The sequence below is a fragment of the Triturus cristatus genome, chromosome 4_2, assembly GCF_964204655.1.
Source record: "Triturus cristatus chromosome 4_2, aTriCri1.1, whole genome shotgun sequence".
Taxonomy (NCBI): Eukaryota; Metazoa; Chordata; class Amphibia; order Caudata; family Salamandridae; genus Triturus; species Triturus cristatus.
This window is the reverse complement of record NC_140586.1, coordinates 379,702,950-379,715,118: the sequence shown is the minus strand read 5'-3', so window position 1 is coordinate 379,715,118 and position 12,169 is coordinate 379,702,950. Positions and strand designations below refer to the sequence as shown.

At 43.5% G+C, this 12,169-nt stretch overlaps 1 protein-coding gene across 4 annotated transcripts in view; it reads left to right on the top strand.

Moving 5' to 3' along the window:
• CRB1 (crumbs cell polarity complex component 1) overlaps positions 1–12,169 on the top strand; it is an 828,623-nt gene that overhangs the window by 348,518 nt on the left and 467,936 nt on the right. For all 4 annotated transcript variants that reach the window (XM_085601839.1, XM_085601838.1, XM_085601837.1 and 1 more), the window contains exon 5: positions 4,090–4,272. In XM_085601839.1, coding sequence (XP_085457965.1) covers positions 4,090–4,272 — 183 coding nt within the window. The remainder of the gene's footprint in view (positions 1–4,089; positions 4,273–12,169) is intronic.

The window sequence follows — 12,169 nt, the reverse complement described above, 5'->3', positions numbered from 1 at the left end:
GACAGGCTTTTAGGTGACACACTGCTCCCTGCCCCAGAAGGAACCCCCATTCCTTGAAGTAAGTTGCCCTCCTTTTCCACAGACAGTAGCACAAGACCTCCTCTTAGACCCTGGCCCAATTCATCCTCCTCATCCAGCTCTTCATCAGTCTCACCCTCCTCTGGGGTCTCAATGCAGCATGGGCTTCTGACCAGGCTCTCAGTGCCTTTTACAGCTCACACCTGCCTGGCAGTGCTCTTTAAATAAAGGAAGCCCTGCAGAAGTCCTTGAGCTGGGCCATAGTGTAACCCTCAAGTTTGGTCAGCTCAAATGCCATTCTTGCAGGTGCAGATGCAGAACCACAATCAGTCATGATTTTAGGAAAACGCAATAAAGCCAATCAAGGAGAATTGAAAAATGAAAAATGCCAGTTGAAGAGAGTAGAAAAATGCCAATGGGGATCAGAGACAATTGATTCGAATTGGTCTATATGTGGATAGTAGTGTACACCGGATTACTGTAAGGTACTGCACAAACACAAGTCCTATCCTCACCGCTGATCAACAATGTTAGAAATTAGGTCTGTAATTGGCAGAGGTTTTCACCCTGTCTAAGTAGGGACCACAATCCTAGTCAGGGTAAGTCAGATACACAACCTAAATTAACCTGTGGTCACCCTCTGGTAGCTTAGCACAAAGCATTCAGGCTTAACTTAAGAGGCAATGTGTAAAGTATTTGTGCAACACTTAAAATGCAGTAGCAGTGAAAACACCATTAAAAGACTCCACACCAGTTTATAAAAATAGAGAAAACTTATCTGAGTAAAACAAGACCAAAACAACAATTTGCGCAGTCAGCATCAAGACTCGCAGTTGGTGTCGAAGAATCAGCACTTTGTCAAAGTCCAGCCTCGCAGCGGTGACTCAGATCAGTGCTGGGTCTTTGTCAAACCTCATAGTCGAGACCCACGTCATTATCGAATTTGCACTGCGTCGGTTCTGATCAGTGAAAAGGGGTCACTGTCTTGATTTTTGCAGAAAACAGCTGCAGATTCCACTTCTGAGGCCCAGGACTGGAGTTGTCTTTTGTGACTCTGAGACTTCAGAGAACAGGAAGCAAGTCGACAAGCCCTTGGAGATACTTGGGTTCAAGGATGCGCAGAACAGGTCCTGTCCTTCTCAGTCCCAGGCAATAAGCAGCAGGCCAACACAGCCGAGCAGGTAGCAATGTCGCAGTCCCTGCTAAAGCATAGCAATCAGCAGTCAGCAGGCCAACACAGCAATGCAGGTAGCAAAGTGCCAGTCCCTTCTACAGCACAGTAGCTCTTCTTCCAGGCAAAATGTCCTTGGTTCCAGCAAAGTTCTCCTCTGGTGGTGTCAGGGGTCCTGTACTTATACCTAAATGTGCCTTTAAAATTGTGGAGACTTCAAAGAGGCCTTTAAAGATCACAAGGTCCCTGCCTTCCCTGCCTTGGTTTCAGACTCACTACAGGGGTGTATGCAGCTCTTTGTGTGAGGACAGGCACAGCTCTATTCAGATGCAAGTGTCAGCTCCTCCCACCCAATCTACCTCAGGAAGGTCTAGAGGGAACTCACAAAGCCCAGCTGTCACCTAACCCAGACGTGTATTCAGAGACAGAGTTTATGGCAATCTCAATGTTAACCTATAGGAGAGATAGGCCTTGCAGTAATGAAAAGTTGATTCAGCAGTTTCTCACTACCAGGACAGGTAAAACTCAAATGTACATGTCCTACCTTTTAAATATACTGCACTCTGCCCATAGGTCTGTTTAGGCCTACCATAGGGGTGACATAAATGTAATAAAAGGGAAGGTTTGGGCCCGGCAAGTAGGTTAATTTGCCAGGTCGAAATGGCAGTTTAATACTGCACACACAGGCTCTGCAGCGTCAGGCCTGAGCCATTTTTAAGGTCTACTGGCGTGGGTGGCACAATCATTGCTGCAGGCCCAGTACTAGCATTTAATTTACCACTCTGGGCACATATAGAGCACTTTACTAGGGACTTGCAAGTAATTTAAATATGACAGTTGTGGATAAGCCAATGTTACCATGTTTTGGTACAGAGCATGTGCTCTATACTTTTACACTGGTTAGTAGTGGTATAGTGCCCAGAATCCAAAGCCAGCAAGTCAGCAAAACAGGAGGTCAGAAAGCAAAATGTCCGAGGAAGCCATACCGAGGATACCAGGTCTAACACATAGCATAAATGGTCACATTTGTTTTCTCTCCCCTGTAGGAAACCTTACAACTTTTAAAGTTTCCATTTATTTCAATGACATGTGGTGGAGCCATAGGGAGATCAATGACACAATCACTGGGATTAAAAATATTGTGTGGACAGAATATTGTATCAAAAATATTAAGGACCGAAATATTGAGAAGGTAAGTGCAAATAGGTAAGTATAGATTTACAATTCCTAACTCCACATCTTTGCATCTTGAACATATATATATTGCCAAGGTACATATATGTGGAACTATATATAGTAAAACGTTACTTACCTATAAAAACTTACCTTCACAATATTTTTGTCCTTGATATTCTTGTCACAATATTTTGTCCCAAGATATTTTGGGTTCTGATATTCTGTGTAAACACTGCCATAGAGCAGTGCTTAATTGGAGCTGGTGGTTTATTTTTGGGCACCAGCACTTATTTTCCTCTTAAGACATTACCAGAGAGCAAAAGAGGGGAAACACACAAAGGGGAAAGAAGGCGAAAGAGAAAAAAAGGAAAAACTGTCACAAAGGGAGACAGCAGGTGTCTGTAAGAGCAAGATAAAGAGGCAGGGAGTGTCTTTTTGTCGATTAAGGAGGCATGTTGTGGATTCTAGCCTTGGTATTTGGAGCACTTTTACCGGCTGGAGCTTCTAAGCAAGGCATTAGGCACCATCACTTATTCTTCTGCAAATTAAGTACTGATATAGGGTAACAAAAGCCAAAGGGGACTAAGCAGGGGCGTCCGGCACGGCTCGCAGGTGGGAGAGTAGGGTAGGAGGCGCGGGCTGCTATAAAACAAAAAAATCTTACCTTGCTGCCGCCAGGTCTTGCGTCTTCTCTCCTGCTTGCCTGTGTCTGACTCCAGGTTGGAACAGGTAGCAGGAAGCCAGGCTCCCACCCCTAAGCCAATCACAACACTGCAATGCAGTGTTGTGATTGGCCTGACCGTTGTGACACGCAGCTCAGCCATGTGCTGGAGGGGTGGACATTTTCTCCATGTAGGCTGTAATGCAGCTTGCATGGAGAACAGGGGGCTGTGCATAACTGTTTTAGGCAGTCCAAGAGGGCCGACCAAACAGTCATTGTGCACAGGGGTGTCTACCACTCGTCCCCTGTAGCTAGCTCCACCCCCTCATGCAGTGCCGTAGCAGGAAGAAAAACTAAAATGATCATAACATTCCGTTATTATCATATTACCTTTTCCTTTCTTTGCTGCGCCTGGCAGTGGCGCGCCACTTGGACTAAGGTGTGAAGGCATACGTGGTCAAGGCCGGACCGGCCATTCTGCCACTCCTGATAGGCTGGAGGATAGGGGACTGCTTTTAGAGCTGAATGGGAGCCATGACCGAACCATGAATGTCCCCTTAGTCCCATTCTAGTCATGGCCTCATTCTAGTCATGGCCTCCTGCAGTATGGGGCCAATTTGAACATGTTTGTCAGGGCTGATTCTGGTTGCTAGTCCTTTCCTCAAGGCCCTTTGAGGATGTTAGGCCCCCCAAGAGAAAAAATAAAGAGAAAGACTAGTGGCTGATATTTTAAATCTGGTTTAAAATGTGTATAAAAATGTTTATTACTTGTGTATTGCATTGTTTCGAAATAGTTTTACGCTTGTTATGTGCAAAAGGCTGATGCCGAAAGCATTAATTAAATAAGTGAATGAAGATGGATAATGCCAGCTTTTATTTTCTTAAAGCAATAAAGCCTTATGGCCAAGTACCTTAAAATGAATTATTTTACGCTTACGTCGACTGTATAAAATTCTAATTTTGTCGAAAAGTTGATGTTGGATCTAAGGTGAACGATTCGAATACAAATCGACATACTAAAAAACTAAAAACCAGCTTCACCCTAGTACATTTTGCATTGCAGGTTACACAGGTGCACTGTGTGAGACCGACATAAATGAATGCCTCAGCAACCCCTGCCTGGCTGGGGGCGAATGCGTGGAGCTGTCGCGGGCAGAGAGCTCTGGCAGGACCCCGGAGCAGCCACCGGAATTCAAATACCAGCGAGCAGCGGGCTACGCGTGTCGCTGTCGGCCGGGATTTACAGGTACTGCTCCCGCCAAACACGAGGGACATCTGAGTGACAGACCTTTACTGAAATAACTGCGCATTCAATTGTGAGCGAAATAAAAGGTGTTACTTCACAAAAGACTCCTCTGGTGGCCACTGAAAATGTTGTTTCCAAGCAACCGCTTTGGGGTCTCATTTTTGTATATCTAGGATTAAAGAAAATTCTATTCTTAAGGTAGGTTTAATGGAATGGCCCAGCCGGGCGGGATCACAGAGCGCCATGCTTTGAAGTGGCTTTGGAAATGTATTGTGCGCGCGGACACCTTTGGGCTGCCATGTCATCAGCTCATGTCACATTTCATTGCAGCTTCCAGAGCGTCAATAGACCAACAGTTTTTAACATATTATTTTTGATTGCCGCTCTTATAGGATAATTTTGTGTTTTCGGGCATTCTGGAAGCAGACTTTCATTCTACTCCTAAAACTAGTTGGCCCTCATTGCAAGTTCGGGGCTACATTTCCAGCCTTGCACAAACGCTTATCTGCATCGTGATCGCAATTACTGAGTTGTGTGACAATTATCACACCCTCGCTGTTTTCTCTGGATAGACTCCAGTGGCAAACCTGACAAAATGTATCAGGGGGAAAAAGCCTCCTTAAAAAAGGTAAAGCATACAGGATATGGGGAAAACGATTCTGTGTGTTATGCCTTGTTTTCCTGCTTAAGACTGGGAATAGGAGGTATTTATCACTAGAGGCAGTGGTTAATTTGTAAAAATCAATAAGTGCCGGGGCTCTCGTCAGGAGCTCCTTTCTCCTGTTAGAACTGCCTAAAACAGAGCCAAATACTAACCATGAAATCCTACAAGCTGTTAGAGGATGTGGCATAATAGCCAGAGCTGCACACTTCAGAGCTGGGGGACCAGGTTCGAGTTTTCGCGTAGGCTCAACATCGTGTGATTCTAGACAAATCAATGAATCTCCCAGTGATTGTCAAAAATGAATGTGTCCTTAACTGGTTCTCATGAAAAGTGCTTTGGGTCGAGTTTGAGCTATAAGCGCCAGTGTTGATGATTAAGTGCCAGTGCTGAGCACCAGAAGCCACCGGCTCAAATTAAGCACTGACTGGAGGTAAACACCTCACTCTGGGGTAATAATATTTACCTCATGTGGTAAATACCCCACTTTATTCCAACAAACTTGAAATGAGGGCATTAGGTGGCATCATACATGCCTTCCTCAGAGATAACTGTCTCTGTCATGGCTCAGGAGCTATGCCTGCATTAATCTTCTCAGGCTGTGGCCTCTGTCCAATAACATCGCTCCCTAGATAGGGGTGAGCCATGTTCCACCAGTGACTGACTTTTGGTTGTAAAGACAATTTGTGCCTGATAAATGTTTTTGCACCTAACACCTAAGTCTTGAAAACAAGAGATTAACATGAGCAAACGATTTTTTATATTTTACACACATTTATTCTATGTGATTTCTTCTCTTGTAAACCCCTTACGTAAAACAGGGGTGTGTGCAATCCCTGATTGACTCCTATTAGGCACAAGTGCTGAAGCATACAAAAATCCTTTTGAAGACAAATTTAGCATTAACATATGGGGCAAAATTACTTGTTAGTGTATTACCTTGAAGCAATTGTCCCTACTATTTAATGTTGTAGAGTTCAAATTGGGATTAAGAGTGGTTCAGTTAATATTTTCTATTTTTCATGCCCCAAAACAGGTAAGAAAGAACATGAGCACAACAATGAATCACAAGTTCACAATCAAGTTCTCTGTATGCCCGAGGAGAGGTTTGAGCAGGTGGTGTGGTCTTGTGTTTTATCACACCTACACTATTGTCTTGGGTCTCTCATATCAGTCCCTCTCAAAGATGCAAAAACTTCAGAATATAGGCATCTGACTAGTGAAAGGCCTCAAGAAATTCATTTGTTTCTCACAGCTGAGACGAAATCTAAACTGGCAGCTCCAAAAACAAAAGATCCCTCTCAAAGCACTCTGCTTCAACGAGACTGTCATTCACAAGACTGACCCGCCCATCCTGCCCTACCTAGTGATCCCTTACCGGGAGTAGGGTATGGGTGCTTAGCTACATATGACTTTAATTACAAGATAAAGGATTTTGAATCAAACCTTTGCTTATCCAGGAGCACGAGTCATAAGCACAGTGCTTGTACAATGGGAGCTCCTCTTCAGAGGTGAGAATCCTGGTAAGACAAGGCAGCTGGCAGCAGGGTTTTGCCCTCTTTGAATTTTGCTTCAGTATTGGGAGGGCTAAGGTGTGGGAATGCAGACTTAAAAGGAAGTTCATCATACAGATAGTACAAGATTGAATATTGTACAAAAGTAAAAAAAAAAGAAGATCTAAAAAAGCGGAATTCGGAAGAAGAGGCATGATCTTCCAATTTTGATGACGTGGGATTTATTGTTAAAGGGGGAGTAAAAGAGAAATCTACATTATTTTCTAATGAGCATAAGGGATATGGTAAGACAGTTTATCAATAGCTGGTCTTTGATTCTGAGGTGAGCCGAGAAGAATTAATTGGCAGTAAACTGGTTTTAGGGGGGTTCCACTGAGAACACCCCAAAGTTGTCTCATGAGTGCACATTTCAATAGAATTCTGCATGTGATGCTGTAGCTCAACCAGTAGTAGTGTGTATAAGGTAAACATCAGGATTGAATCCAGCAGCACACACTAGACTGAAGAGGGAGGTCTCACTAATTACTTCTAGATAAATAATGCAACCAGAGAAGCAATAAATTCTGCCTTCGATCAGCAGTTATATAGAGAAAATGCAGTGCAGTGTTCCATAGTCAATTGTGTTGAAAGCCAAGATGCATTTCTTTAGAATTAATCACCAGCATCCAGTGGAATGGATGGAATTCATGATAAAATAACTATGCAGTGACTGTTCCTGTGCAGAAACCCAATTTAGAAGTGGCAGAGTTAAGTGTCATGAGAGATGGGGTTATCTTTAAATGGCAGTTTTTCAATTCCTTTTTCAAGGAGGAGAACCATTGTGAAAGGTCAGGAATTCAGTAGGTTGTTGTAATTGCCACACTGAACTGGGTCTCTCTTTTATATCTGACCTTATTAAGCTAGAACCCGTACTGTTATGGCACAGGGTATGGTTAAAAGAAGAACCTAAGCTTAATAGAGATATTTTGTCAGATGTTATTAAGTTAGATGGATACATGAGGATACCATGGCTCAGATATGTACGTAATTTTCTATCTGATATGGGCAAATTAGAGTATTTTTTAAATCCGCTTACTACCTCGGCTATTACCAGAAAGGATCTTAAAAAAGAATGCCTGACACACCTAGAATCCTTAAGATGTGCTGTGGAGGTTTTAAAACCAACCGTCCTTCAACATGAATTAGTTTTGACTACTTTTAATATTCAACCCTATTTGACTTATGTACCAAATAACTTTGACCGATTCTTACTCTGTCGTTTTAGATTTAATATCTTTCACAGATTGGTCAGCTTTCCCACAATCAACGACTGGTCTCATGATTTGTCCCCATGCCCCTGTGATGAAATCTCTCCTCAAAGCACCATGCATGTTGTATTATTTTGTCGTTATTATATCCATGATAGGTGAACTATATTATTGCCCTTCCTAAAGATGATTGGACATCATCAATGTCGCCGTGCACTGTATGAGATCCAATGTTTGGATAACCACCTTTGTGTTGCAACAGTCACTTCTTATTTGAAAAAAGTGTTTTTTATTAGAAAAAGGATGATCTTATAATGTATTTTATTGAATACCTTTGGGCATCATGCTCTTCTTAACCCAAGTTTTTATGACTTTCATGTATTGCTGTATTTTTATTTATGTACACTTTTATGATTGTTTTTGCTTACAATCGAATAAAGTTTTTCTGATTCTGATTCAGTAGGTTGTTATATTTTAGAGAGGGGTTATCTCAAAAAGGGAAGACTTAACCAGCTTTATGATTTGGGAGTAAAGTTTCTTGATGAGGTGCATGGTTGATGACTTTGAGCCAATATTTGATAGTAGATTGCAGGAGCAGTTTGAGAAACAGGTAAAATGCAATATAAGTGAAGTATGCGGAGACACAAAATCAAAATAAATATACAAGAAATATATTGTCTTTAGAAAAAAATACTAACTATAAAAAAACAAACGAAGTTACTAACAAAACATTTACAATAATTATTTAAATTAATAACCATTGGATAATTATGGATTTGTATTTTGATTATCACTGTGTTAGATTCAGGAACACTGATTTCTATAAGTTAGTTAACTCATTAGTGTTTTCAAATTTCTTTAATATTTCTAAGCACTACAATGCTAAGGTTGTGGTCTCCTGGGCAAAATCACTGTACAACACTGGGCAATTTATTCCTATTAAAACAAATATTTATTTCAAATTAACTTATTTTTGGGAAATAAGAACAGATCCAACCTTTTACTTTGCACATTTGCTCCTGTAGAGGATTTGCTGAATACTCTTCGTTCCCAATACTTTAATTTCATGTTTTGCAGCTGATCTTTATTTTTTTTTATATATATTTTTATTGATTTCAAACTTTGAAAGTCACAGACATTAAGAAATAAACAGTACAGCCATTCGTGGAGTATCTTCATAATATCAAGGAATGTACAGTTATCAGTCACAAGCTTGAGTCCTATTTTGCCGTATTTCCATTTCTACAGTTGGGGAAATACACAGATTCCTCGGATACACATTCCATTTGCCCCTTTTGTTGGCCCATTTCTTAGGGCATCCCCTCGATTTAAAAACCTCCTTCTCGGCGATCATGCACTTATCTATTTCCATTGCCCATACTCTCTGTGATGGCCTCTCCGCCACTCCCCACTTTTTAGATATTTCACGTTTTACTAGGGTGAACCCCAACGTAGCCAGTTGTTGTTCCACCTCCGTAAGGTCAGTCGCCTCCCATATGTTGAGGAGCCTGAGTGGTGGTGTAAGGGTTAGTTCCTTCCTTAGTGCATCCTGTATATGTTTTGTCGCCCCGTCCCATATGGGTCGTACAATCGGACATTCTCAGATAGTGTGGAAAAAAGTTGCGTCTTGGCGGCAGCCCCTCAAGCACAGCGAGTTTGGTCTCGAACCTATTTTCGCTAACGTGATCCCTGTTAGATACGTTCTGTGTAGGATTTTGAGTTGTATCAATCGAAAACGGAGGGTGAAAGCCACCTCCCTTGGGGACATCAGAGCTGCTTGCCAGTCCTCATCTTCGATGGGTCCTAGGTCAGTTTGCCATTTTTCTCAGAGCGCCTGAAACGGGTCTAGCCGGTTATTGCACAGTTTTCGGTATATTAATGAGATTGCTTTATTTAAAAGTGGCTCGGCCAGCAGCCTATTTGCAAGAGGGGACTACTCCGGCAACTTGCTCATGTCCGGGAGTGTGTCAGCTAGTGCATGTTGGATCTGTAAGTATCAAAAAACCTCCCCTGAACCAGGTCGTATTTCTCCCCTAGTTCCCCAAATTTAAGGATTTTGCACTTTTTCACCAGGTGCCCTACAGTAGAAATTCCGATAGTATCCCATTTATCGAACCCAGGCTGATTGCATAGCAGTCCCAGTGTTTGGGAAGACCATAGTGGTGTGGCTTCAGTCATTACATTCGACCATCCAAGGCGTCTAGTCGCCTGGTGCCAAATCTTTACTGTATGGGCTGTTGGGCCAATATATCGTCCTTTCCGGACTTTCGTATAGAGAGCCCCAATGCAGCCCTCACGACCCATCTGGTATCTGTCGAGCATGTAGGCTGGGTCCACCGGGGACCGATATATCCAGTGGTTTACTGCCACAAGTTGCGAGGCCCAGTAGTAAAGTCTCACATCAGGGACAGCGATCCCCCCATCATACCACCCCTTGGTCGATTTCCGCAACGCAATGCGGGGTGAACCTCCATTCCACACTAACGTTCTAACTTCGCCTTCCACACTTGTAAAATAAGCATTAGGGACTTTACTTGGACAGTTCTGAAGGATGTATAAAAAGCATGGAAGAGCTAGCATCTTGAATAGGACAGCTCGGCCCAACAGGGAAAGGGATCTCCAGTGCTTGACGTCTTTGCGCAGTTTATCTAAGGATGCCACTAGGTTCCGCTCATAAAAGAGTTGGTGATCTGGGGTTATAAAAACCCAGCGGTAACGAAATCCGTCAAGGGCAACCTTTACTTTGCAGCCCGGGGGAAGTTTGGGAACAGGGCCTCGAAGAACAAATAATGCCGATTTGCTCCAGTTGATCGTATAGCCGGAGTACTTCCCAAAATTCGTAAAGATATTTAGGATTACGTGTATCGATTTGTATGGGGACGCGAGATAAAGCAGGATATCGTCAGCATAGAGCGATATCCTGTCATGTCTTTGCACCCCTTTCAACCGTCTAAGCATTACATCTCCTCTTACCCAGGTAGCCAGAGGTTCCAGCATTAAAGGGAAAATTAAGGGGGACAGAGGGCAGCCCTGCCTGGTGCCTCTTCTCAGTTGGAATTTTCTGGACGTATGGTTATTAACCCATATCTGGCCCCACAAATCTGTATATAGCAGTTTTACCCAACCCAAAAATTTCAGGCCACATCCCAGGCGTCTCAGTACTCAAAAGAGATAAGGCCACTCTATAGAATCGAACGTCATTAAGGCGTCTAGGGACAGTATCACTGCATCTTCCTCTATATATTTCTGTCGCCCAAGGACATTGTGAAGGCGACGGATTTTCAACGCAATATTCCTCCCCGGCATAAAGCCAGATTGGTCGGGGTGGACCAAAGAGGGGATCACCGAGACCAGGCGTGAGGCAAGGAGTTTAGCGAGGATTTTCACTTCAGCGTTGATTAAAGAAATCAGCCTGTAGGAACCGCAATTCTCGACGGGTTTCCCTGGCTTACGGATAACTACTATAGAGGCCAGCCGTTGGTCTGCTGGCAGGACTCCTTTATCATAGCTTTCCTAATACATGGCCCTCAAATGTGGCGCAGCGTGGGAAGTGACCATTTTAAGGAATTCTGTAGGCATCCCATTGGACCCCATCGCCTTCCCTGATTGGATACTATTAATAGCCTTCCGGATTTTGTAATCCGTGAGCTCTTCATCTAGACAAACGGATATTTGTTAATAGTTGGCGGGAGTCGTCTACTGTGTATGTTGTTGGGGAGGTGTATACCGCCTCCAAGTGATCCGCAAATGCGTTCGCTATGTCCTGTGGGTCTGAGATTTGCTGCATGCCATGGGGGGTCAGTCTGGGTACCCATCTCTCTCCTTGCTCCCTTTTCTCCAGCCAGGCGAGCAGTTTCCCGGCCCTGTCCCCCATTTCATACAGCCTATGCTGGGCGTGTAATAGTTTGGCCCTCATGTCTTCCTTAGCTAAAGACTTATATTCCAACTGCTTAGTAGTTAGGCTATGTAGGGCTATGTCAGTGGGGGATCTGATATGGTCCACTTCCAGCTGCCGGAGTTCACTTTCCCACAGCTTGATGTGTTGTTGTCATTTTTTAATATGGCCCACTTTGAGCGCGAGTGCCTGTCCCTTGGGAACCACCTTAAAGGCCTCCCCATATGGTCTGTGCTGAGTCCACTGACCCGACGTTTTCCTTGAAAGAGTTAACGGTCTGCATAAGCAAATTTGTTCTAATGTCCGGGATTTCAAGCAACCAAGGGTTGAGGATTATAGTGCCCCGTGAACGTTGATTATAGTATGTGAGCTTGACCCACACCGGGAGTGATCAGAAATGCCTCTCGGCCGGGCGTGAGGGTTGTAGAAGTGACCAAGATCTACTGAATGTGTAAAAAAAAATATGGGACATGCTCTTCTGTGTGTTGGAGTAGTAAGTATACTGGGACCCATCTGGTTGTAGGGAGCGCCAAACATCAATCAGGCCCATGGCTTTCGTGGACTCGTCCATGCATGTATT